At 46.9% G+C, this 23,559-nt stretch overlaps 11 protein-coding genes across 11 annotated transcripts; 5 read left to right on the top strand and 6 right to left on the bottom strand.

Annotated features, from left to right (window-relative positions):
* Window positions 1–222: 222 nt before the first annotated feature.
* Window positions 223–1,190, top strand: FSST1_005167 (uncharacterized protein; the record flags this gene model as incomplete). The annotated part of the gene is made up of 2 exons (XM_083231416.1): window positions 223–516; window positions 570–1,190. The coding sequence occupies 2 exons, from the start codon at window positions 223–225 to the stop codon at window positions 1,188–1,190; spliced, it is 915 nt and encodes a 304-aa protein (XP_083088597.1).
* Window positions 1,191–1,555: 365 nt separating this feature from the next.
* On the bottom strand, window positions 1,556–2,599 carry FSST1_005166 (uncharacterized protein; the record flags this gene model as incomplete). The annotated part of the gene is made up of 4 exons (XM_083231415.1): window positions 1,556–1,884; window positions 1,938–2,093; window positions 2,147–2,224; window positions 2,584–2,599. The coding sequence occupies 4 exons, from the start codon at window positions 2,597–2,599 to the stop codon at window positions 1,556–1,558; spliced, it is 579 nt and encodes a 192-aa protein (XP_083088596.1).
* Window positions 2,600–3,301: 702 nt separating this feature from the next.
* On the bottom strand, window positions 3,302–3,574 carry FSST1_005165 (uncharacterized protein; the record flags this gene model as incomplete). Its single annotated transcript, XM_083231414.1, has 1 exon — window positions 3,302–3,574. One exon carries the CDS (start codon window positions 3,572–3,574, stop codon window positions 3,302–3,304), a length of 273 nt encoding a protein of 90 aa, XP_083088595.1.
* A 1,116-nt stretch (window positions 3,575–4,690) lies between these two features.
* FSST1_005164 (uncharacterized protein) lies at window positions 4,691–5,248 on the top strand (the record flags this gene model as incomplete). Its single annotated transcript, XM_083231413.1, has 1 exon — window positions 4,691–5,248. One exon carries the CDS (start codon window positions 4,691–4,693, stop codon window positions 5,246–5,248), a length of 558 nt encoding a protein of 185 aa, XP_083088594.1.
* A 1,110-nt stretch (window positions 5,249–6,358) lies between these two features.
* Window positions 6,359–6,949, bottom strand: FSST1_005163 (uncharacterized protein; the record flags this gene model as incomplete). Its single annotated transcript, XM_083231412.1, has 1 exon — window positions 6,359–6,949. The coding sequence occupies one exon, from the start codon at window positions 6,947–6,949 to the stop codon at window positions 6,359–6,361; it is 591 nt and encodes a 196-aa protein (XP_083088593.1).
* A 2,559-nt stretch (window positions 6,950–9,508) lies between these two features.
* FSST1_005162 (Zn(II)2Cys6 transcription factor) lies at window positions 9,509–11,818 on the top strand (the record flags this gene model as incomplete). The annotated part of the gene is made up of 5 exons (XM_083231411.1): window positions 9,509–9,597; window positions 9,645–9,812; window positions 9,871–10,555; window positions 10,600–10,851; window positions 10,913–11,818. The coding sequence occupies 5 exons, from the start codon at window positions 9,509–9,511 to the stop codon at window positions 11,816–11,818; spliced, it is 2,100 nt and encodes a 699-aa protein (XP_083088592.1).
* A 110-nt stretch (window positions 11,819–11,928) lies between these two features.
* FSST1_005161 (uncharacterized protein) lies at window positions 11,929–13,721 on the bottom strand (the record flags this gene model as incomplete). The annotated part of the gene is made up of 5 exons (XM_083231410.1): window positions 11,929–12,739; window positions 12,789–12,957; window positions 13,009–13,284; window positions 13,337–13,413; window positions 13,465–13,721. 5 exons carry the CDS (start codon window positions 13,719–13,721, stop codon window positions 11,929–11,931), a joined length of 1,590 nt encoding a protein of 529 aa, XP_083088591.1.
* A 713-nt stretch (window positions 13,722–14,434) lies between these two features.
* Window positions 14,435–16,608, top strand: FSST1_005160 (copper amine oxidase; the record flags this gene model as incomplete). The annotated part of the gene is made up of 4 exons (XM_083231408.1): window positions 14,435–14,769; window positions 14,821–15,397; window positions 15,448–15,573; window positions 15,625–16,608. The coding sequence occupies 4 exons, from the start codon at window positions 14,435–14,437 to the stop codon at window positions 16,606–16,608; spliced, it is 2,022 nt and encodes a 673-aa protein (XP_083088590.1).
* A 697-nt stretch (window positions 16,609–17,305) lies between these two features.
* FSST1_005159 (SDR family NAD(P)-dependent oxidoreductase) lies at window positions 17,306–18,227 on the bottom strand (the record flags this gene model as incomplete). The annotated part of the gene is made up of 4 exons (XM_083231407.1): window positions 17,306–17,392; window positions 17,438–17,518; window positions 17,571–17,678; window positions 17,736–18,227. 4 exons carry the CDS (start codon window positions 18,225–18,227, stop codon window positions 17,306–17,308), a joined length of 768 nt encoding a protein of 255 aa, XP_083088589.1.
* A 414-nt stretch (window positions 18,228–18,641) lies between these two features.
* Window positions 18,642–20,780, top strand: FSST1_005158 (transcription factor domain-containing protein; the record flags this gene model as incomplete). The annotated part of the gene is made up of 2 exons (XM_083231406.1): window positions 18,642–18,796; window positions 18,881–20,780. The coding sequence occupies 2 exons, from the start codon at window positions 18,642–18,644 to the stop codon at window positions 20,778–20,780; spliced, it is 2,055 nt and encodes a 684-aa protein (XP_083088588.1).
* Window positions 20,781–21,460: 680 nt separating this feature from the next.
* On the bottom strand, window positions 21,461–22,804 carry FSST1_005157 (voltage-dependent anion channel-domain-containing protein; the record flags this gene model as incomplete). The annotated part of the gene is made up of 1 exon (XM_083231405.1): window positions 21,461–22,804. One exon carries the CDS (start codon window positions 22,802–22,804, stop codon window positions 21,461–21,463), a length of 1,344 nt encoding a protein of 447 aa, XP_083088587.1.
* Window positions 22,805–23,559: the final 755 nt, after the last annotated feature.

The following is a 23,559-nucleotide window of genomic DNA, read 5'->3' as shown; positions in this document are numbered from 1 at the left end:
GCCAAACCGGATTTGTTGCCAATATAGGAGGGCAGAATTCCAAGTTTATAACTCTAGCTCAGCAAGCCAAGTGATTCTGCGCCGCATGACTGCAATTGTCAGTCTAATCGAGTAACCTTTGCGAGCTAAGACACTATATAAAGAGACCTTACCCCAAATATCTTTCTCTCATCGCCCTGCCAAATCAGTGTACAAGCCTATTATTTGTTGCTATTCGAGACCATGCTTATCCTCATCGCTGGTATAACCGGAATGGTCGGGCAGCCACTGGCCCGCGCTGCCATTGGTCAAGGCCATTCAGTCCGTGGTCTGAGCAGAAACGCGGACAAACTCGACAAGGAAATCTCCTCCAAGCTCGAGTCTTTCATCACTTGTAGAGACTATTTCGACTCAGAGGCTTACAAGAAAGCTGTCCAAGGAGTCGATGCTGTCATCGCTGCTTTGCCACCTTTGCCAAGTATTGTTGGAGCAGGCCAGTTGTCTCTTTTGTTGGAGGCAGAGAAAGCAGGTGTCAAGGTACGGCCCCCAACTTCTCGACATGGATCTGTATTGACTAACCTGGAATTCAGGTTTTCCACGCTGCATCATGGAATTTTGATTGGACAAAGCTCAAGATGGGTGATCATGAGACTTACGACGCTTATATGTCTTTCAAGCGTCTTGCTGAACTCTCGAGTGGCCTGAAGCCCATTTACGGATTCTGCGGGTCCATCCTAGAATACATGTTTATCAACTGCAAGAAGGATGGACGCCGATCTGCTATCGACTCTGAGAGTAAGACAGTTACTTACTGCGGTACTGGTGAGGACAAGATGTCTTTGATCAGTGCTGACGACTTGGCAAAATACACTCTGGCAGCGATAGTCGACCCTGAGATTATACAGCGGGGTGTTTATTATGTCGAGTCTTTCCGATACACAGTTCCCGAGCTCGGTGAAATATATGGAAAAGCACGGAATATCGAAATCAAGAAGCAACATGTTGGTGGTCAGCCTGAGCTCGAAGGAATGCTGGCCCAGGCAAGGCAGTTTATGAGTCCTTTGGAATCAAACAAGTACATCGACTTGGCCTATGCACTTGCGATCTTGAAGGGTGTGGCACTTGCTGATCCCAGTGATTGCAAGAGGTGGGGAGAGACGATTACTCCCACGGGATTCGAGCAATGGCTGAATGAGCACCCTGAAGTCTAAGATAGAGACAAGGTTTTGCAAGATCATGTGGAACAACCGGTCCAGTTTATATATCTTGACGAAGATAGGATAACTTCCAATCTATAACAGCGAAATCGCAATATTTGATAACTATTAACACCAGGATATGCAAGTCCTTAGTGGCAAGCACGTGCATGTAAGGGCCTCAGCTTGGGTCTTGCGCTTTGTATATCGACAAGTTACTGACTTCTCGTTTATCGTATCGCGACAAGATATATCGATAATGATAAGTAACGCTTTGTTGGAAGCCTGGGCATTAAGCTGGTCTAGGTTGAGAGACTTCTGCTGTTTTCGTTGAAAATTATTACTATATCTACAGGATTTCTATTTAACTCTAATGCTAATTATCGACTACTTTCCACATCCGAGTCTGCTCTACCAACCGATACAGTGACCTGTTTTGTCATCATAATCCCCCGATTCATGTTATGCAACTCCGTCTCGCTTCCCGCTAGACTATCTGAGCCCACTTCAACGACATGCCTCCGGGGTATCTTGTTCCCTCCCAGCCAATACATTGAGCCCCTTGTTAATCCTGTTTTCCTGGACGGGTTCCCTGAGCGATCGTCACTACTCGTGGAAATCGAGTTGGTCATCTTTCGGAGGAGAGGTCGGAGAGCTGTTAGGGCGACGATCATAACAGAGATGCAAATTTCAGCAGTGGCCCAAATATCTAAAAGTTTGTTAGTTAGAGCTGTGCATGGGCCGGGGGATTGGAAATATTACAGATGGATATGTCATTGCTGAAGTAGAGCATTGTGACAAATCTGCCAATACTGACAGCGATGGTGATGATACCCATTCCAAAGGCGACAGCTAGTCCGATCTTCTTTCGTGTTGATGTCATCAGGCCTCGCAATAGTGGAATAGGGAATATGAGATCTTTGAAGAACGTTAGAAGGACAAGACTAGGCGATGGGACTATGGAAACATACTGAGCACTTCCGTTATGAAGTTCAAAGCCCAGTCAATCCGGGCTGCCAAGAAAGCATTATAGAAGCGACAAAATGCCACTACACAGGTATCAGTGGTCAAGAAGACTTGAGATACGCAGGGAACGTTTATGCCAAGATCTATTTATCGTTCTAAGGCGGTAAATGTCATGTTGGGTAGCGTGTTCTAGGGCAAATGCTACTGCGGCCATTCTCACAGAAAGAAATAAATGATAGATGGAATGGAGTTGGCCGACTTGGTATTGCTAGCTGGTGGACATAACTCTTGACCCTTGTGAAAGCGTCGGAGCTCACCGTAGGTAGATCAAGAGTTTTACAAGTGTTGAAGCTATTTAGTCGCCCGTGGCTGTTGTGACCGTCCTTGGCAGTGTCTGACGAAGAGTGGCTGAAGTGAGACAATGAGATAAGAGACCACGTACATAACGGGGGCCACATGGGCACTCAAACATCTGTCGCACCGTCATATTCAGTAGACAAAAAGCCGAATTATTTGCAACATTGGTTCCTTTAGCAGAATTGTATGTACATCACTGATCAGGCTTCAAAATCGGGGTTTAAAAGGCTATCCAGCCTACATGATCCGGAAAACCTCGCCTGGGCCTAATTGGCGACAGGCTTGAAAACGGCCTAATGATTGGAGGGTGTTGTTGATTAGTGCAATGGTCTGATCTACTCAAGGGTGAAATGCCCGTTAGAGGCATGGCGGTTATACGAAAACATAAGACGGGGTATTTGTTATCTCCACCAATACATAGCAATGTGATTCGTTAGAACGTGATTTGACAGCCTGATGTACCTCTGCATGAGGCACCACAATCGTTGAACGAGACAGTCAGCCGCTCCCTGGCGTCAATCGCTCTCCAGCACTCGACGCATTTGCGTCCGGACGCAAATGCGTTCAGCTTTGAGCGATATGGCTTTGTGTAAATGTAGTGTATAGAAAATAAAACTTGACGTCCTTAAAACCAGAACTCTTCCTAGATTGTCCATTCTCAGCTTTAATGCTCTGTTTTGCAATTTTGTTCCCTTTTTCTGGATCTTCCAGTCTCGACCATGACTTTGCCGAAACTCCTCGATTCGCGAACGCCTTTCCCGACACGATATATATATCCCGGCCTCGAAGATTGTACCAGTATATCAGCTTCGTTGTCTTGATGTTGCTACTTCAGATACTTGTGCGAGGCTTTCGAGCTCACGAGCCATCTTGTTATTTTGCTGTTCTTCGCTCGCTACTGTAGGCCCATGACCCAGCGACTCCAAGTGCCTCCTCATCTCCGCGATCTTCTCTGCAACTGTCGGGGGTGGTATTCCTGAAGCCAAACGTCTCTGCACATCCGACTGGCCATCCTCGAACACATAACGTCGAAGTATCGTGGGCCTGTTGGCCTCTACTACTCTGTCGGTTGTCATTTCTATTTCACCTCAGACATCAGTCCCTTGCTCGAGCTTCCCCGCCCTGTTTCAAGTCACTATTGACGACTTTACCTTCTTTGTTAAGTTACTTTGTTTGTTTTCTTTTGCCGTTTTGTTCTTGAAGGTATAGTAGCAACCCTGGCGCATGAAGGTGAAGTCGTTGTTTACCTCCTGACGTTGTTCGATCGAACTTATCCAACATGGGTCACGTCTACCACGATCGAATCTACCTCCATCAGTCTGACAGCCATTAATTGCGGTATGCCGAAATCGCAGGACTCATGCAGTCGCTATAGGTCCAAATCGGATGACAGTTCATTGGACCAAGACAGGTGGGAAATGCCCATCTCGACATTTCACACCACCACAAGACCAATGCCCGCCTTAATTTGTAGGTGAGGGGTAACCAGAATGCCTTGCAGCGTGGCTCGCCGAATCTCCTGCATACACTGTTGTTTTCAACCCCGATGCAGTGATATATCACCAGGCTCTCAGCCAACTGCTAAACATTCTGTGATTTCTACTGGCCAAGGCATATCGAGCTAAGACAACAACGAATAAGACCGACGTCTACCTGCCATCTAGAAAATTGCCCCAACAAGAATCCCAATGGCGGACGTGTTCGAGCCTAATGGACGTCATTGTGTGTTTACCTCGAAGAGCCTCGGAGGTCCGACCGCCAGGTGCATGCACGTAGAGGGAGTTGGCATATGTGTTTCCTCCTGCTTTTTCTTTCCATGTATCGTCGTCTACTCATATCGCAAATAAACCATTTTATTCTTTTGATTCGCAACGGCAGTAACCTCGATATCTGGGGAAATGGTAGCAGCCCCAGCATTAAACGTCGCAATCATTACCCTAGCTCACCACCATGAATGCTTTGCCAGAATTAGTGACCTCATATCGAATCGCCTGTATATTCTCCCAATCTTACGCGAACCATCACTATGTTCCTGAAGCATGCCGTACTGGCGAGGCAGACTGGAGACATTTTCGGTGCGCAACCTCGTTCTTCACCGTCTGCATCTATTATTCTAACCACATCTATTGCGCAACAGTGAACACATGAGGAAGAAACATGTCTGCAAATGCAGCAATGACTGCGAAACACCCATGCACTTCTCAGCCAACCGCATCGACGATATCCTCAAATTGCGCAAGAAGGAAGGTGATCCATATGACATGGTATGGACTGAGATGTATCGACTCGCCCATCCCGACGCCATTCATATACCAGCCCCATATATCCCGACATTCAATCAGGCTCTGGCTGTTGTGCGTAACCCCACAGAAAGTTTCATGAAGAGATTGGTCCTTGACTTTGCCAGCCAAGGCGGAACAAGTCAGGAGGAAGCGACCAAGAACGTGCGTGCCTTTTACAAGTACCTGCCGGTTTTCTATGATACTCTTAGTAGAATTGGCCCACATCCTGCCAGTAACACTGTGACTCAAGCTGCCAGCCTTGAGAGCCTCCCAAGTACTTCCGCATCAAAAGCCCATGAGGGCCCGCTTCAGCTTCCAACACCTTCTGCAGACTGTGTTCCTACCCACGCGTTTACACCGGATTCAGAATGCCCTTTAATGGATAAATGGACTGTGGGTGAGATATCAATGGACGAACAGGAGCATATGAATTTCTTAGAGAAAGAATGCGATGGCTATTTTACTTAGCATTACTGGATATATATATACACATGAAACTCTGGAAATTAGTGGACCAAATGCATACTACGCTTTTCTCACTCATGGCTGATGGAATTTGTGTGCATGTGTAGATAATCCTCCCAACTAAATCCTCTGATTTGTAGTGATGTTCTTTCTCTAGATATTGCTAATCTTTCGAAGCCTCTTCGCCCCAAACATAGTCATGGTCAAGCAATGGTTCCCATGAGAAGTTTACAGCGGGATTAAATGAATTATCGTTAAGATCCCACGGTTGCCCATAGACATGGAACCCGAAATCCGGTGCTGTTTGCCATGAAGACTCACTTGTATCTACCTCTGAGTGCATGCTATCCGACCCAAGACTGAACAAATGTGTCGGACCCTGAGTGGCAGAATCAAGGTGAGATAAAGGTGTCCATAAATCGTTGGGTTCATCTTTGACCGTGTTGTAGACGTGAGGCGAGCTCTGTCCCATTGTATACCGGTCAGTAACTTCATGCCATGATTCCGTAATAGTGGTTGTGGTTAGCCGCGAGTCTTCGGACATCATCGTCGTCTTTTGGTCGTGTAAAGCTGACAATGTCTTGTTGAAAGCGGACATAACCCCAGGCATTACGAGATCCATCAGTCCCAGAGCCTCTAGTGGTAATGTTTCTTTTAGATTCTTCTGAAACATTTCCTCCGCAGTAGTCTCAGAGGGGCTTGTTAGCCCTTTCTCCTTCAGCTCGTAATCTGTTTTGATATTAGTTGATTCATCGATTTGCCTGTTCTGGAAGTCTGCAACTAACAAGGACTCGGAACTTGAGTTTCGTGTGGGAATATAATTTTATACACGGTATACCATTTATCCATTTCCGTCACAGGAGTCGTAGTTTTCTTTCGCTGTTTCAACAGCTGCATCGTCCCCTTGTCAACCCGGGGAGGAGCTGACGGTCTATCCCGAACTTCACATGCAACCGTACTTCGCCGGTGTTCATCTAAATCTGAATCGTTTTCGAAGTCGGTAAAGCACCTTGCACATTGAAATTCTGGGGCCCCATGCTTCCGAAATATGTGCTCTCTGGTTTTGTCAAAGTTAGTAGGATGAAAATAGAAACAAGTTGAATCTGAGTTTCCTTACTTGACTCGTTGGACGTTAATCCATCCCGGCCCGCAACAAGACCGTTCACCAATAAACTTAGTAGGGCTGTGCTTGAAGAAGGGACAAGCAAACCTCGGGTTTGTCTTCTCGTTCTCAAGACGTCGCTTTTTGTGTGGGTTTCTGCCACTTGATCCGTCATCGCCATCACCATCGCCTTCTGGGAGTTCTTCCGTGGTCGCGGATCTTTTCTTACTGGAGCGAGTAGGCCAAGTTGAAGGTCTTTGGAGTTGCTTGGCATCTTCCTTGCCATTCTTTCGTCCTTCTCCTGAGTTACTTCCCGTGTTTTGGGTACCTTCTGCACAATATTGTCCCTGGTTGACGTTTCCGGTCGTCTCATTAGACAACCACCAACCCTCGGAACTAGAGCTCTCCACCCATTTGATCCTCGACTGGAGAGGTACATTCTGCTGACATATGAATGATAGGCAAAGAAACAGTCGAAGGGACAGAAGTTGTATGTCCTCTGGAAGCCTTTCAACACTTCGCATCGCCAACCAAATATGTGTACAGTTGGTGGCAAATCCTCTGCATCTGATTTTCCATGCCTGGCTTCTCGCTCTTTCCATCGTGCCTTGAACCTCAATAGTCAAGATAATTTTCCCTTTCATAGTACCAACAGTTCGCAAAAGAAGGACATGGATTGGGTGATGGATATACAAGAACGAATAGAGCCCCATAGCCTGATGGCTGGTCGATGTCCAGCATAGTTCGAATGGGTTCGTTCCGGCTAATAATAGTCCGGACCTGGGAACTGTATCGCACAGTGCTATCTGTATTACCCAGCTGCATTCTTCATATCTGTCGAGGGATCTTCCCCGACAAGAGTGACGTATACGTTCTCTGTGAATTTCCCTATCACCCAAGACCGCCTCAAGCGCACGGAAACAATTTGTTTCGTGGTAGTCGCCTGTTGGATCAAGGTAACAAGAATAAAAGTCGTGTGGAGCGCGAAACGGCAGAAAGTCATTAATCATACTCAACGCATGATGATCCATGTGAACAAGGATGGCGAATATTTTCAGCATTTCGTTTCCGTAATCCAGTGCACTGTGGTATATCGGTGGCATTTGTAACTGGGACTCATCACCATGTAAGGCTTCGATCCAACTGTCTTGAATGAAATGTAGGGTCGTGTGTTCATCTCGATAGTCTTCGTCCTCAAGTAAGAGGGAGAGTTGAAAGGGTTCGCGTGGCTTTTCATCAAGAGAGCCTCTCCAAAAGGTGCGACCGTGCCACGGAGTATCGGGCATTCGAAGCATAATACCGAACGCTATAATGCTGTCAAGGTTTCAAGTACAGACGTCTCGAAAGGTTAATTGTCACCAAGCTTTGGACTAGCCATAAGCGGATCCAAAGTACGTGTTGCGTCTCGTGATTGTCGATGATGTAGGTGAAAGAAACAAAGTGGCGGGGATGAGTATTTTTGAGCGTCCATGTCATATTCAAGGTGGCGCCTATTGGCCAAATCAGGCTACGCTCTGTAGGTCAGCAACAGCCTCGTGTTTCTGTGGAAGAAAGATACTGCCTGGCCGATTGAAAATTCTAGAATCTCATTGAGCAACAAATTTGAGGCGAACTTTTGTAACGTGAAGTAGCATGGATAAATAAATCGAAGCAAACAAGGTACAACTTGTTATAATTACCAGTTCCATCGCCCATCAAGAGCACGCAACAGCATTAGTACTAATATCGTTCTACATGCTGTAGCCATTCTTTCCAGTAGTTATTGGATAGTTGTAATTAATACCTAGGTAATCATCTCATTTCAAATTTCAAGCATGTCTCGATTTCAGTTCTCCAAGTACCTAGTCAAAGTTTCGAGTACAGCGACAGGTGACGAGCAGCAACATGACATGAAGGCAATAGAAGAAAGAACCAAATAATTATGTTTCATTACATTCGAATTTGTTTACATATCAGTAGATTTAATACTACAGAATGATATGGCAGCCTGTACTGCCATGTATGTTTCCCAGCCTCTCATGTTAGGAACCTGACGCGGCAGCGTGCTCTAGTGAATCTCGATTCATCTTTACAAGGGGACCCTTGGTTGAAAACCACAGTGCTATGAACTAAAATCGGCCCTAGAACTTGGTGATTGGTAGTATGTAGATTCCTACAATTTACATTATGCCTCCCAACCAGGCCAGTACTTACATCTAGATGGGCCTCGGTTTTACTGTCCAATGTTAGTGTGTAGTAGGATCAACAGCTGTGCACTGGAGCGACTGTCGTCATCGTGATATCGGGACACTGACTTTTTATATCCAAATTATATGATTCGTTTGTGAACTAGTAGCAGGCACGTCTAATTTACATCGGCTTTTCGTCCGAACGATTGTCATGGTGAAAATGTGCACATTTCCCCAGCATACTACTCAATGGAGGAACACGTAATAAATCGGAAATGCGCTGAATAAATATGAGTAAGTTTTGCCGTAGCCAACGGCCGTGTAAGCTCTAGGAATTTTTATCACCAAAGACTAGTCTACGTGACAATGTGAGTAAGGAATTGGAACAAAAGCTGCACCAAGTACAGAATCACACTTGATATTACTACCTCATGCTTGGATATTATTTTCCAACAAACCTCGCACTGCAAATAGAACCTCGATCCATATCTAGCTATTATTCGAGTCGTGCCCATGCCGTTGAAGACGAAGAAATGTGGAACCGACATGTACCGGGTCTAGGTAAGAAGGTCGGTAGATACCTGAGTTCATTCGGCTACACTCTTTTGCAAACCCGGAGAAGCAATGGCATACTCAATAGTTTCATCTTTCATCTTTGTTGTTATATAAAATAGCGGAGACAATTAAAAATGCCTTTTGTAGTTGATGTGGCGTTTATCGTGGACGTCGGAAGTCTACAGGAATTCCGGATCACTATTGAACTTAGTACATGATGTCCCAGGGTCTCATTGAGAGTCCCGCATTTCGGGTCTACCTTCTTTATCTTGACTTGACTAGCGGAATCACTCAAAAGTACAGGGGACCCCAGAGTGGCCGGCCTGTTTTTTAGTCGACCACTTTTCCACCTTTACTATGACGCTGCATAACTAAACCCAATTGTACCTGATTGTCATCTCTCTTTTTCCCTCCCATGACTTTGATCCATGTGTCGTCATGGAAATCAATCAAAAACGATCAACAGCTGAATCATTAGAATTGTCTAATCGACGCAGCAAACGCGCCAAATACGCGCCGATAGCATGGTACACGCGTCATACAGATTGGATTGGGCTTAAGCTGACATTGACAGTGATACATGCAAGAAACGGAAATTGAAATGTGTAAGAGAAGAAGGCCATCACGTCTGTAGGAGATGCGCTGCGAATAACGCTGAGTGCGTCTTTGCTACTCCTGCCACTACTCACTCATCCACCGAAAATAATGACCGTTCGACAAGACGGTCAACACTGGAACCGCAGTTCGTTAAATCATGTCTTGGTTGCTTAGGAAAACCCAAATGTTAATCAAATTAGTAGACCAGATCTTACCTCTCTGAATCAACAAGTCGCCGCCCTTCAAAACCAAGTCAGCGCCCTAACAACAGCTCTGCACGACGTATCACAGCGTCTTCCCCAAATTACTGATCCATCTACCACAACATCTATGTCGCAGGGCCACGCATCGAAATACAGGCAAGAGCTTCGAAACGTTAGAAATGAGCCTAGAGAACCACAGTTTGTTGGTCCGATGCGATCCGCCTACAGCTTCCAAATTGCCGAGAATTCTCTTTCGGGCATGGGCATCGAGCGCCGTCCTGGTACCGCCATGAGTCTGTCTGCTTCCCCGTCAGATTCAGCGCCTGATATTGAAAGTGAACGTGGATCCTTCCCATTGAGAGATGCTGATGTTCTTTCGAATTTGGGTGCAGGAGAGATAATGCGACTTCTAGAACTGTATCGAGAGGAAGTTGCGACTGTATATCCATTTATCGAAATGGAAAGCCTGTCTCGCAATGTCACATCAGTCCTTGAGTCTCCTGAGGAGAATACGCTTAAGGAAATACAAGCTATCAAATTAGCAGTTGGTACAGCTCTGGCAATCGAAGCCCAGGGGCAGAACAATCTTAGCAAAAGACTCGTAGACGAAGTTGAGCCTGTGATATGCAGTGTTTCAGGCGAAGCATTTATCGATATTCAAGAACTTCAACTGATGATGATGCTGGTACGTATTCCACTCCCAGTGTGCCCTCGACTAACATATGTCAGAGTATTTACTGGTTCTTCTGCGGAGAAGAACTTTTAGCCTGGAGGGCCATTGGCAGTGCCGGAAGAGAATCTATTGAAGCTGGACTACATCGTCGAGCCTCACTTCTGGAGAACTTCAAGAACCCTCAGGAACGGGATTTGGCTTTGCGATGTTTTTGGTGCGTTTATATCCTTGACCGGAGGTGGAGTTATGGCACAAGCTTGTCCTTTGGGATCTCGGATCGCGACATTGACCCCCAACTGCCAGATCCAGTATGTCTTCCTCACCCTGTATTGTCTTACAAGAGGTGCTATATGCTGATAAACTGTCTAGACCCACCACCCCTATCTTATGTGTATGGTCTCCTACGCTCGGCTATGTTCCAAAGTCTGGGAAGAATTGCCCCTCGACTCATCACCTCTCTCCATCCCGAAAGACAAAGTGGATTTGTTTGACTTCCTCACTCAGAAATGGATGCATTCCATACCTCATAACTTACAACTCATCTTTCCGCGCCTTTCTCAAGCACCACAACAGCAGCCCCGAACATTACAGCGCTTACGAACCCTCCTCTATTTAAGAGGCAATCATATACGGAGTCTAGTTCTGCGACATCACGTTATGAGCACTGCCAACTTACGCGCCGATCTGCAGGGTGCACAGCTCGTCGTTAGTCTAGCCCAGGACACTATCCAAGTACTGGTGCATCTGAATGAGACAAGTGATATATATGCTCGTCAGAAACCGACATTCAACTATTTTCTCACTGCTGCTCTGGCGTCTATCCTATTAGCGGTATGTAATGCACCTGATGTATTTGCAAACCGCTGCAGACAAGATTTTCGAGATGCCGTTAAATTGCTAGAGAACATCTCACAACAAGGACAAGTGAGTCGAAGACTTTGGAGGTCGATCCGAGGGACAATCAACCGTGCTTTATCGTTGGATACGACTCTTGCATCAAGTGGGAATGTAGCTGTGGCGAGAACTCTTGAGAATGAAGCTCATTCCGGGGCGCAGAAGGATACTGGACATCACCATGAGGACATTTCTACGGGCACTCTTGACCTCGGCGATTTTATATCCGACAGGTTCGGTTTGGAGACGGATTTGTTGAATTTATTCAGCGCTTTTGAGGAAGACGGTCTGCTTAAGGGATCCATGACGCACGGAGGATTGGATGGTCAAAATGGACTTGGGCTGGACGGAGATTTGGCTAGATTTGATGGCATGATGTAAGTCAGAACATCATGAGTATCTAACAGGGACATTTCAAATCGATAACGGAGACGTAAATGTGTATTCAGGGGTTACTGATTCATAATAAACTACAATTGACAGAGATAATCTCAATATCCCGAATCCCGAGCACCGTCCAGAACAGCCATGTCAACATTCGGTACTTGATACTTCTTCTTTCCCCAGATAACATAATACAATCCCCCCAAGAGAATCCAACCAGCCATGACAACAGTTGAGTAATTCATGTTCTGTGCTGTAACAGGCATGGCGGAAGGGAAAGCACTAAACACCACAACAACTATGATCCAAATCAAGCTAACGACATTGAGCATAGGACCTGCAACACGTCCAAGCCTGAATGGACCAAAAGCATTGACAGATTGAAGACGATTTCTGGAAAACAGCATAGCGATGATGGGAAGTGCATAACTAGTATACATCCCGATGATGGCCATGGACAAGATTGCATTGAAGGCAGTCGTATTACCAAGGTAAATAAAGCCAAGCAACATTTGCAGCACGACCGTCACAACAACGGCATAGACGGGGACTTCGTACCGCTGATTGACTTTGCTCAGCTGCTTGTCAAACGGAGTAGATCTGTCCCGTGCAAAGGCCCACAGTGTTCTTGACGTAGACGTAGTACCCGCGACGGTAGCAGCCACGGCGACGAGTATGAGCAACAGGGATAGAACGGTAGTGCCGGCCTCGCTTTTTGTTGCGTCGAGGAAAATTTGCATGAAAGGATACCCCGTGCGGGTTGTAACAAGGGTCTCTAAAGGACCGGCGGAATAAAGAAGGATGATGGCGTATATCAATCCAAGGAAACCGTTAATGCCGACACTGCCTACCATCGCGATTGGAACGTTGCGGCTTGCGTGGGGCATTTCTTCGGCCAGATGGCATGCAGCGTCGTATCTGGACAGGGTCAGTTCTTGTTTCCGAGTTACGCGGGGGTTAGACATACCCTAGGAAAGGATAAACAGTACTCAAAAGGCCAACTAGCCACGAGACACCATCGTCGCTCCAGCCACTTTGATTGGTGACCTCCTTGAATACAAAAGAAGAAGTGTTCTTGGGCGCCATCACACCGAGAACGACAACAACTATGACAAAGCCAAGGACATGGATAATACCTGATCGAATCAATTAGTACTGGTATTACCACAGGAAGTATAAGAACTTACCAGACACGTAGTTATGCCAAGGTAGAGTTCTGTGACCCCAGACATTGAGCACAAGGGCATATGTCAAGACAGCCCAGTAGAATAGAAGGCCCTGCCATCGCTCTGGTATATATGAAGAATCGTTGATGATGATGAGTGATTGTGTTTCGAGACCGGATGCAAAGGCTGCGGAAGCAGTCAAGACTACCTGGCCGCCTATGCTGACCCAGCCGGTCATGAAGGATGCGGAGGAGCAAATCGAGGAGGGGGCGAGGGCTGCTACCCAGTGGTATTGTCCTGGGAAACCGAGTTAGCAGTGGATATTGAACCGAGACGGATGGGAATATACCTCCTGCAGTAGGATATATAGAGGCTATCTCGCTTAGAGAAGCAGCAACACATAGCGAAAAGATGGTCGACAGAACACTTGATTATGTGTAAGTATGATTCCATCAAAGAGGGGTTGAAGGGGCATACTAGTTGTAGAAAACACAAGGCGCTCCTCCGTTGATCAAAGCGGTAGCAACAACAGTTGATAGAGCCTCCCAAGTGGCCCCAAGACAAAGACAAAGCGCAATCAAAGAGACCAGAGAATATTGTCTTCTCAGTTCCTGCTCATGTCCAAGCTGTGCAAGGCGCAGGGCATCTTCGCTCGCAGTAGGCGCGTCTGTAAGACTTCCAGTACCTTTATCCATGGCTTGTTTCTCCAGGATATCTCCTTCGATTTTCGACATTGTAGGCAAATGACTCGATATATCAATTCTCATCAAAGTGTGTTGGTCTGTTAATGTATCTCGGAAATGTTGCGACTCGAGAGGACTTGTCAGTTAATAAGTAAAGCAATACTGATAAGGATATGCTTGCAATTGCAGTTTGTGAGACCCTGTAACCTGCTTAACTCGTAGCAGATCCGCCTAAACGAAACCTGTCGGTTGAAGCAATGTCGAGGAGGTTGTAACTTGCAATGTTTGAGTATTGGGAATCAAATGCAATCTCCACGACTGTGCAGCACCCCAACGTCAAGTAATACGCTATCTCGGAATCCCTCATTACGGCTACATCACTAGTTCATGTGCGGATATAGTTTTGGCAGAGTGTAGCATAGCGGCGATAAGAATATGTACTGTTCCCTGGATAGCGCGGCACGTTTCCGATAACAGATCTCGAGTCAGTCGGCACATACGCACTAGACAGGGGGTTTATCAAAACATGGGGTAGACCCCGTACCCTAAAACTTAAAGACATGGCCCCCATGTTCCGAGATCACTTCCGCAACGGTGGCTCGGAATCCTTCTTTCCGAGGGCCAAGAGGGAGTATTTTAACAACCAAGGACAAGACAATCTTTCATTGTTGTTTATATAACGATTCCGACATATAACGCTTTATACCCTACTCCAATCATTGTTTTTATCCAATTATATTCCTGCTTCTATCTCCCAGATCATCATGGCTATTCCACATCCGTTGTCCGCATTAAGCGCAATTGAGACCAATCTTGCGAGAGATATTGTCAAGCAGGCACACCCTGGCGCTTTGCTGTATTTCAGACAGTCCTATCTTTTTGAGCCACCAAAAGAGGAAGTTCTCAAGTTCTTGGAACTAGAGCACTCTCACTCTCTGCATTCTTCATCCCCGCGACCTGATCGTTGTGCTCAGGTCTTTTACGACATCATTGGTGGTGAATCCAAGACACAGTATTATGAGTCCGTGGTTGACCTTACAAAGAGGACCATTGTGGAGCAACAGGTCGTTAGTCCCGAGCATCAATCTAGCTTGACAGTGTAAGCCATTCCCCAAGTTGCGTTTTTGTTACAGGCCACCAACTTTAATAGCTACGAATTTGAAGATGTCGTCAAGGCCGTTGGAGAATCAGAGCTCTTCAAGGAGAAGCTAGCAAAGATCAAGCTCCCACCGGGCTTTGAGCCTGTCATCGAGCCCTGGCCCTACGGTGCCCCAGACCTCGAGGATGGAAACACGCGTTTCTTCCAGGCCCTTGTTTTTGCGCGTGATACTAAGAACGGACACCCCGACTCTAACTTCTATGCTTATCCCGTTCCTCTCATTCCTGTTATGGATGCAAAGACCAAAAAGATCGTCCGCGTTGAAGAGCCAGCTACAGGAGGCAAGGGCGACAGTCTTACAGAAAAGACCCACGCTCCTGGTCTTCTTGATCATTGTCAGCCAGCAGAGTATATTCCCGAACTTGTTGCTGGAGGTACCCGAACGGATGTGAAGCCTTTGATGATTCTGCAACCTCAAGGTCCAAGCTTTTCTGTCTCGGATGGAAACCTTATCCAGTGGCAGAAATGGCGCATGAGGGTCACTTTCAACCCTCGTGAGGGTGCAGTTGTTCATGATATCCGCTACGATGGACGCCCTGTCTTGTACAGATTGAGTATCAGCGATATGGTAAGTTTTCCTCGAGACGAAGACTGTGAGATTGTGCTAACAGTTAATAGACTGTTCCATATGCTGATCCTCGACCGCCTTATCATCGCAAGCAAGCGTTCGACTTTGGCGACGGAGGTCTCGGACACTGCGTCAACAGTTTGGCTCTAGGATGCGACTGTCTCGGAGTTATCAAGGTATGTTCCATCCAAGATTCAAGGCAAAACTCAAGCTCATAATCTCGCTAGTACTTCGACGGTGTCCTCATCGACTCAGATGGAACAGCTTCAGATACTAAAAATATGATCTGTCTTCACGAGCAAGACAACGGCATCAACTGGAAACACACCGACTGGCGAACTGGCCGAGCTGTCGTTACCCGTCGACGCGAATTGGTTATCCAATTCATCATCACACTCGCCAACTACGAGTATATCTTCAACTACAAGTTTGACCAAGCTGCGGGTATTGTCGTGGAAGCTCGCGCAACAGGCATCGTGTCAGTTGTGAACATTGATCCTGGCAAGACAAGCGACTGGGGAAACGTCGTTAGCCCTGGCGCGCTGGCACAAAACCATCAACATGTCTTCTGTGTCAGAATTGACCCTTCTATCGATGGGACGGAGAACACTGTAGTGCAGGAGGAGAGTCTTCCATTGAGAATGGATAAGCGGACAAATCCACAGGGCAACTTTTATGAGGTTTGCCAGACACAAATCACCACATCTCAGGGCCTTGACGCAGCCCCTTTCAACAACAGAGTCTTCAAGGTCCAGAACCTGAACAAGCGAAACCCTGTATCTGGAAAGCCAGTCGGTTACAAGATCACTCCCCCACCTACCCAACTCCTGCTCGCCGACCCCAACAGTGTGCAAGCCAAACGCGCACTCTTTGCAAAGCATCACATGTGGGTAACAAAGTACAAGGACCACGAACTCTACGCGGGAGGCCGCTACACTTTGCAGTCCAAGATTGAAGTCGGGGGTGTTAGCGACGCAGCTGATCGGTGTGATGATGTGCTGAATCAGGATATTGTCCTGTGGAGTGTGTTTGGACTTACGCATAATCCACGAACCGAGGATTGGCCAGTCATGCCAGTTGAGATGCTTCAGTTGCATATTAGCCCTTCGGACTTTTTCACAAGGAACCCGGCCATTGACGTGCCGAGTGACAAGGATGTGGGATCAAAATTGACATCAGGATGCTGCAAGCAGGAGGGGCCAAAGTTGTAAATTATTCTTTATATAAAATTATCTGTTACTGTATAGAATGAAAAGTTTGCACATCGAAAACTTAGCAATGCATGGTATCCGTACCTGTGTTACTACGCCTTGTGACAACATCTAAGCCGATTCGTATCATGTTTCGATAAATTAACTTCATGTTTAGTTTCAAGATCGGAATCAGCAACTCGGAATCGTTTGAGAATACGACTGAGGTCTGTTGACCCTATGATCTCCCCTAGCCCTAGCTGCCCACTGCACAAAATCTCCGCATATGGGGAAATCTTGTAGCAGGCAGCATTACGCACTCTGATCTGAAGCGACAATCACCAGCGTCCCTTGACCGTTGGATCTCCACCTTCCAATCCTGTGTCAACATGGACCAGCAAGCATAAGTTCTTATGTAATAATGTTGTAGTGGCGGTTAACAAATGCAGGAATAAACTCTAATCGTATTCCAAGTCAGCAAGGATAAGTCTAGATCGCGGTATTATAGTGTCACGGCTAGGCAATAACCGAATCACATTAGATCGTTCGTATCTTTTCTATCTAGGATCAAGATACGTTATCTGTTCCGCCCGAAACCGAGATTGAAACCTCGCCCTTATCTGCTCGGAATATGGTGCTCGGAAGGGTTCCGACGTTGTACACATCACATATACGTACGCGAAGTACAACAACACTGCAACCATTGCAACGATTTGTCTCATACAGAAAAGCCTGAATCAATAACAACGTTGGCTCCTGTGATAGACTCCGATTTAAGAAGGAGAATGATCTGATCAGCCACATCCTGTCAACCATTAGCATTTGTTTCCGAAGTGGCCAAGTAACATACGTCAACCTGAGTGATTCGCTTAAGGAGAGTCTTTTCTCTTGCCTCATCAATCTTTGACTGTGGAAAACCTGCGATCCAGTTCTGCCACCGTTAGCTACTACTTGTACATCATTAGGGTCACTGATCTCCCTACTGTTTCCATAAATCCCGGAGACACTGCGTTTACACGGATTGCTGGTGCCATAACCATAGCTAAAGATTTTGCCAGATGAATTTGGGCAGCTTTCGTAACCGAGTAAGCCTAGGGTGTTTATAGATTTAGCATGTCGCAAAAACATCTACAGAGAAGGGGACTCACAATCGAGCTTCCACTAGGCTTGACTCCAGCAACAGAAGAAGTCATAACAAAAGACCCATTTGCCTTTTCGAGATACCCCTTCGCAGCATGACAAAGGAACAGATGTGATTTGACGTTGGCCGCATAACATTTATCCCAAACCTCCTCATTGACATTGTCGTCAAGGTCAGAAAAGTTCGCGAACCGGGTCCAGCCGGCGTTTGACACCACAGCGTCAAGCTTGCCCATGGTAGCAACGGTTTCAGCTACCAGGCGCTGTATTTCGGGTTTCTTAGTGACGTCGGCTTGAATTGCGATGGACTTGGGAGAGGGTTCTTGTTTCCTCGACAATTCTTGGAGTTGAGAAAGTGCACTGTCAGCACGGCCTTTGTTGGAGGCGTAGTTTATCACGACATTTGCACCAAGTTCGACGAGCTTGGTGGCTACACTGAGGCCAAGCCCAGACGTGCCTGCAGTAACCAGAATGACTGAGCCTTGAATGATGAATGGCATTTTTTTTTATCAGGGATGATGGCGTTTGAACTGTTTGTTGATGCGGATGAGGTCTGCTCATGGAATGGTGAGGAGTCCAGATCTCCGCAATACCGAAGTCGGGTCTAATTTTGGAATGCGAAGATGCATTGTTCACGAAAGAAAATGACCACTATCACTTCAATCGATTACAATGAGTCAATCATAGAGGTATCGATCAGTATTGAAAATTTCTAGATAATATACTATAGCAGCAGCTCAGAATACACACGTTCTGCAGAACAATGATGATGCGAGTAATGACGCTATATCCGTTCGATTCCCGAACCTTCGGCTCTGAACCCTCTGGAGCCGAGACTACCCACTCACCGTCGATCCTTACCGCCAACCGGTTCCGATTTCTCCTCTATCCATTTGACACAGCTTTGCATCATCATGGACGCGACGCCGCGGAAAGTACAACACGACAAACGTCGGCGCCAGCAGCGAAAAGCATGTGATATTTGTCGTCGCCGTAAAGTTCGCTGCGACATCGTGGACCGACCGTCCGGGCCTTGCTCAGTCTGTGAAAAATCAGGCTTGGAATGCCGGTAAGTCTCGGGTACCACGGCTCCGAGACCATTAGCACACCGTGTGTTTGTAAAAAGAGGGAGCATAGTGTTGATATTTGATAGATCAAAATGGACGGATGAAAGAAGAAGTTCGGTGTTGTCAAGACATTCCTTGCAGGACAGAACAAGAAGTCAATCACCGAGAATATCACATCCGGATCCGGATCCCGGAGCCGTACAAGGTCGGAACACCAACATCGATACTCATTTATCTACCATCGGACCCGATCAGGACTCATCCCAACGACGACAAGACAAGACACCAAAAGTTCCCCAGTCGGATGGCCAAGAGAAACTCGCCCGGGAAGGTTTAGCCCGTTTCTTCAAACACGGGATTGGTGCAGCAGCATGGGCTGTCTTTGCCTCTACCAAGAGCTTCCGTATTGCCTACGTTGGAACAGCTGTATCAAACCTGGTGCATCTCGTTGACTTGCACAAATCTTTTAGACAGCCGTATTCTTCCATTCTAGGAGATATTTCGGGGCCGACAGGACCGGATACGCACGGCTCATTTGCAGACTCTGCGGCCGATGGAAGCTCAACTAGTGATAGGACAGGTGGTGGGAAGCCATTGCACTACCCATATCCTCCTATCCGGCAGGTAAACTCTTGGAAGCCGACACCGAGCTCGTGGGGTATGTCGCAGGAACTCGTCACGGAGGTCTCGTCTTTTCCTGCTCAAGAGGTTCGCGATGCTCTGGTCACCGCATACTTTGAGCATATTCACCCTTTTCTCCCCATTGTGTCGAAGCCAGAGTTCCTTGCTAGGTACCGCACTCCCGACAACCCACCACCACTACTCCTCTTCCAATCAGTTCTTATGGCTGGTGCTCACGCATGCTCTCATCCCCTCGTTGCAAATGACCGTCACGCTGTGCAGAACATCCTTTTCCGAAGAGCAAGCATGCTATATCACATGCGCCACGAATCGGACAGGATGCATCTCCTTCAGGCAGCAGCACTATTTACGTGGCACATTGGTGACGGAGATACAGTTGCGGGGGGTCCGTGGTACTGGGCTGGCATAGCAGTGCGGATAGGAACAGGCCTTGGAGCGCACAGAAAGAGTTCACAGCTTCCAGCTGCTGAAATGGCTCAATATCGACGATGTTGGTGGTCTGCTTTCTTCTGTGAGGTTTTCTCTGCTTTGGAAACAGGAAGGCCGTGTGCGGTGAGAGCAGAAGATATCGATCAACAACCACTCCGGCAAGAGGACATGGCTGATACAGCGACTACCGATCCTTCAATGATTGAGACTCCAGGCGTAAACCCAGATTTCCTGAATCATCTCGTCGACCTGGCCTACATTGGCTTAGACGTCATTGCCCTCAACGCGCCTGCAAGAGATCGTATGATAGACATTTCATCGATCGATGCACGTCTCGGTCTCTGGTCCCTAAGATCAGGTATATCTACTGTAGCAGAAGACGACGACTCGTGGACGTGCCATCTACGCATGCACTACAACCTCCTCCTCCTCCATCTCCATCGCAACCTCCCGTCTCCCAGTTCATCTTCAATCTGTTCCGCCGCTGCCCAAGCAATTGTTACATCACTCGAAAAGCTCTCTGCTCGGGATGAACTTTGTCAATGCCACTTTACATCCGTCAGCGCTGTGACAGCGGCAGGGATTCAATTTGCGGGGGAAATACGGGCGGCAGTGACATCACAAACCTTTTTGGTGGCTATTAACGCTTTGGAGAGGTTATCGAGACTTTTGCGGTGCACTATCTTGCTTGCGAGACACTGGCCCAATGCCGAGGCTGTGCATAGTGTTTTTGAGGAACTGCATCGCGAATATGAGACACTAGTTTCGCAGCGGCTACAGGGTGAGCAGGTCATGGTTCCTGAGAGTCCGCCGGATTGGAACCGGCTGCTTGGAGCAGAGGGTGTGCATCAATTTAATAGTTTCACTTCGGATCAGGATTGGATGAATATTAACAGCTGGACTGACTTGCTATGAAAGCAGACACATTTAGTTGTTGTCTTGGAGAAATTGGTCAACTCAGTATGTACCCATTTCACATTGTCTACATTCATTGAAAGACCATGAATTTGGCTCGGCCATCAACTATACCCATAAACATAGGTTATATCAAATATTCAATCGTATTTTGTCATTCCATATCATCAAGACTCTTATATCATCCATTTACTATTGTCGTCTCGAGTCATCGGCGAAACCGTCATTTTGCCCGAGTCTCGCCGAAAACCGGAGCGACGTATTTAGAAAGGGGGAGCAGCGACTTCAGAGTCATGTTATCGGCCCTGTTTCACGGACTCGTAAGACCGTGGTCCCAGCGATTACGATCCAAGCATCGGAACAAATTCTCGTCTGATTCTGGAAAAGTTTCCTGACTAAATCCCTGCTACCACTTTATTGCCTAATGCTTAATCCCTGTCGACGTGCATCCAAGGTTCTGGCCCGGCTTGGGCCGTATCTAGCACACCATTCATACAACAAACTATCATGATGATCATCATGAAGAAGAAGATGGTGATGATCAGGATGATGGTAATGAATTAATATTATATATGTCTAAATCTAGAGGCAGTTCGTCTAATCCCTGTAACCTTTTGTTTATCCTGTATCCCATGGTATCTCTAAACGCAAAACCCATTACTCCATCTCAAACAAAACTTTTAGTGGTCATCGGCATCCTCATCCTTTCCAGGATGCATGATATCTCGTACAAACACAGCTCTAATATTAAAGAAAATGACAATGAAAAACGTGATGACAAGGAGAATGCTCATAGCACTCCCAGTCCAGAGAAGACCTTCAGACTTGAACGCTGTCCCGATAGAAATGGTAGCAAGTGCAAATCCAGTGTTGGGAAAGACCATAGGCCACCAACCCAGATGAAAGGCTTTAGGTGGAGATGAAATGACGGCGACGGCGGCGATAAAGAACCACCACAAACTCAATGCCCAGAGGAAAACTGCGCATAGAAGCGCGACGGTGCGGACAGTTTCGACATTGAGAGCCAAGTCATCAATGCCAGAGATGGTCTTTGGCCAAGCATTGGCCATACCAATGAGAGCCAAGGCTGTGAAGGATGGTGGGCCAACGTTCATGAACAAAGCAGTGCGATGTTCACGGTTGGGAAGACCGGATTGCATGAGTCGACCGATCATGTGAGCGTACATCATCATTGACACGCAAAAGCCCAATCCTTGACATGTCAGACCAGCAAAGATGATAGGCAGAGGGTTAAGATGTGTCTGCGTGTCAAGGATAACTGTCGCTACTGTTCCAGCCAGCATGACGGGAAAGATGGGTAACAACCAGCCAGGCATCATAGCCTGTAAGCTGAAGCTATGTCCTGCAAAGAGGAAAGAGTATTGCCAGATAGCCAAGATGAACGTGGAAACGACATAGATCCAGAAGATGGTTTGTGTTGCCCAAGAGTATGAAGGGTTGTCGTTAGGAATGGCATAGCGCTGAGTGCTAGTGATCAAGGAAGCGATGGCGAGAAAGAAAGTAGGAAGGAAGAAACCCTCCCGATGATGTGTGAGTGATCGTGTCAAGTCACCACGGTTGAACGAAAACCGAAGAATCATGCCAATGCAACAGAGGGTAAAGATGAGGAGGTTGATGCTGTACAGAACTGTACCAATTATCCTCAAGCCAGGGAATTGATGAGGTTGCACATGAATAAGCAACGACAACCCCCCTGCACTCATTGGCAGGACATACCATGCCCATGTGAAGTGATGCAATCTTTGTCGGAGTGACAGTGGTTGCTGTTGTTGTTGTTGTGGTGGTGGTGTGTCATCGTCGCTGCTGGTGTCATTGCTGCCCTTTTCGGGGTCTGTGGGTGGTTGAGATAAAGCTGTTTTAGCAGCATGATGTTTTAAAAATGCCTTTGGGTCATTTTCATGAGTGGGAGGTGGTGGCGAAGGGGAGGAGAAGTCGATAGAGTTGCGCCTTGTGGGTGAATTGGAATCTACCCAAGTGGTATTGAGATCTCGAAACTGATCCATTTTGGAGAGTCTAAACGAAGGAATGCTTGCAGGTCAATGGATGATGCAATGATTGATGTGAGTACCTGTAAAACTATTGAACCGAGAGTAGCGGCATGGCTTATTTATAAAAGCCAGGGCTTGAATATTCTATCACTAAGTTATGAATGGACCCATTCTCGTAGTCAAAAGGGGCGATTGAAAGATAGTTTCGACCCAAACTCACAAGAATCTCGTGATAAAACCGTGATTCGACTCAAAGCGAAGCTTCCATTCCCTGCCCAAAAGCGGGCTCTGGTCCACTGTAAATGCCGTGGCTTTGAGGCTCATCGGGTGCTAACTACAGGGGGCGGACGCTAACACTTCGTAGAGGGATTAGCGCTGTCTTTGGTGGCCGGATTTGTAAGTCCTGGAAGTGAGTTGACATTGACTGGCAGGCTATTCCTGGACATCAACATGATGCTGTGGCTCGCGGAATGAGAATCCGGTGCGCCGGGTCCCGGTAGCCAACTCATCGGAGCGACCAGGGAGCACAAAGTGTGAAGCAAGGGACAAGAGATAAGGCCGAGCCTCAAAAACTTAAACAGGTTTTCGCCACAAGCACGTCCATAATAAGAGATTGAGAGAGAGGAGAGGCCTCACCACGACGACACGACAACACGACATCACGTTAGTCTCATGAATACTTAAAATACACACCGACTCTTTTTCTTACTTTATTACAGTATCAGTCAACCTTCTCTCTGGTCAGTAAGATAAAGAAACACTGGTACAAT

Source organism: Fusarium sambucinum, chromosome I (genome assembly GCF_050947815.1).
Source record: "Fusarium sambucinum isolate potato_lamoka chromosome I, whole genome shotgun sequence".
Taxonomy (NCBI): domain Eukaryota; kingdom Fungi; phylum Ascomycota; class Sordariomycetes; order Hypocreales; family Nectriaceae; genus Fusarium; species Fusarium sambucinum.
Note: the sequence above shows the minus strand (reverse complement) of the source record. Positions and strands in the feature narration are given on the sequence as shown.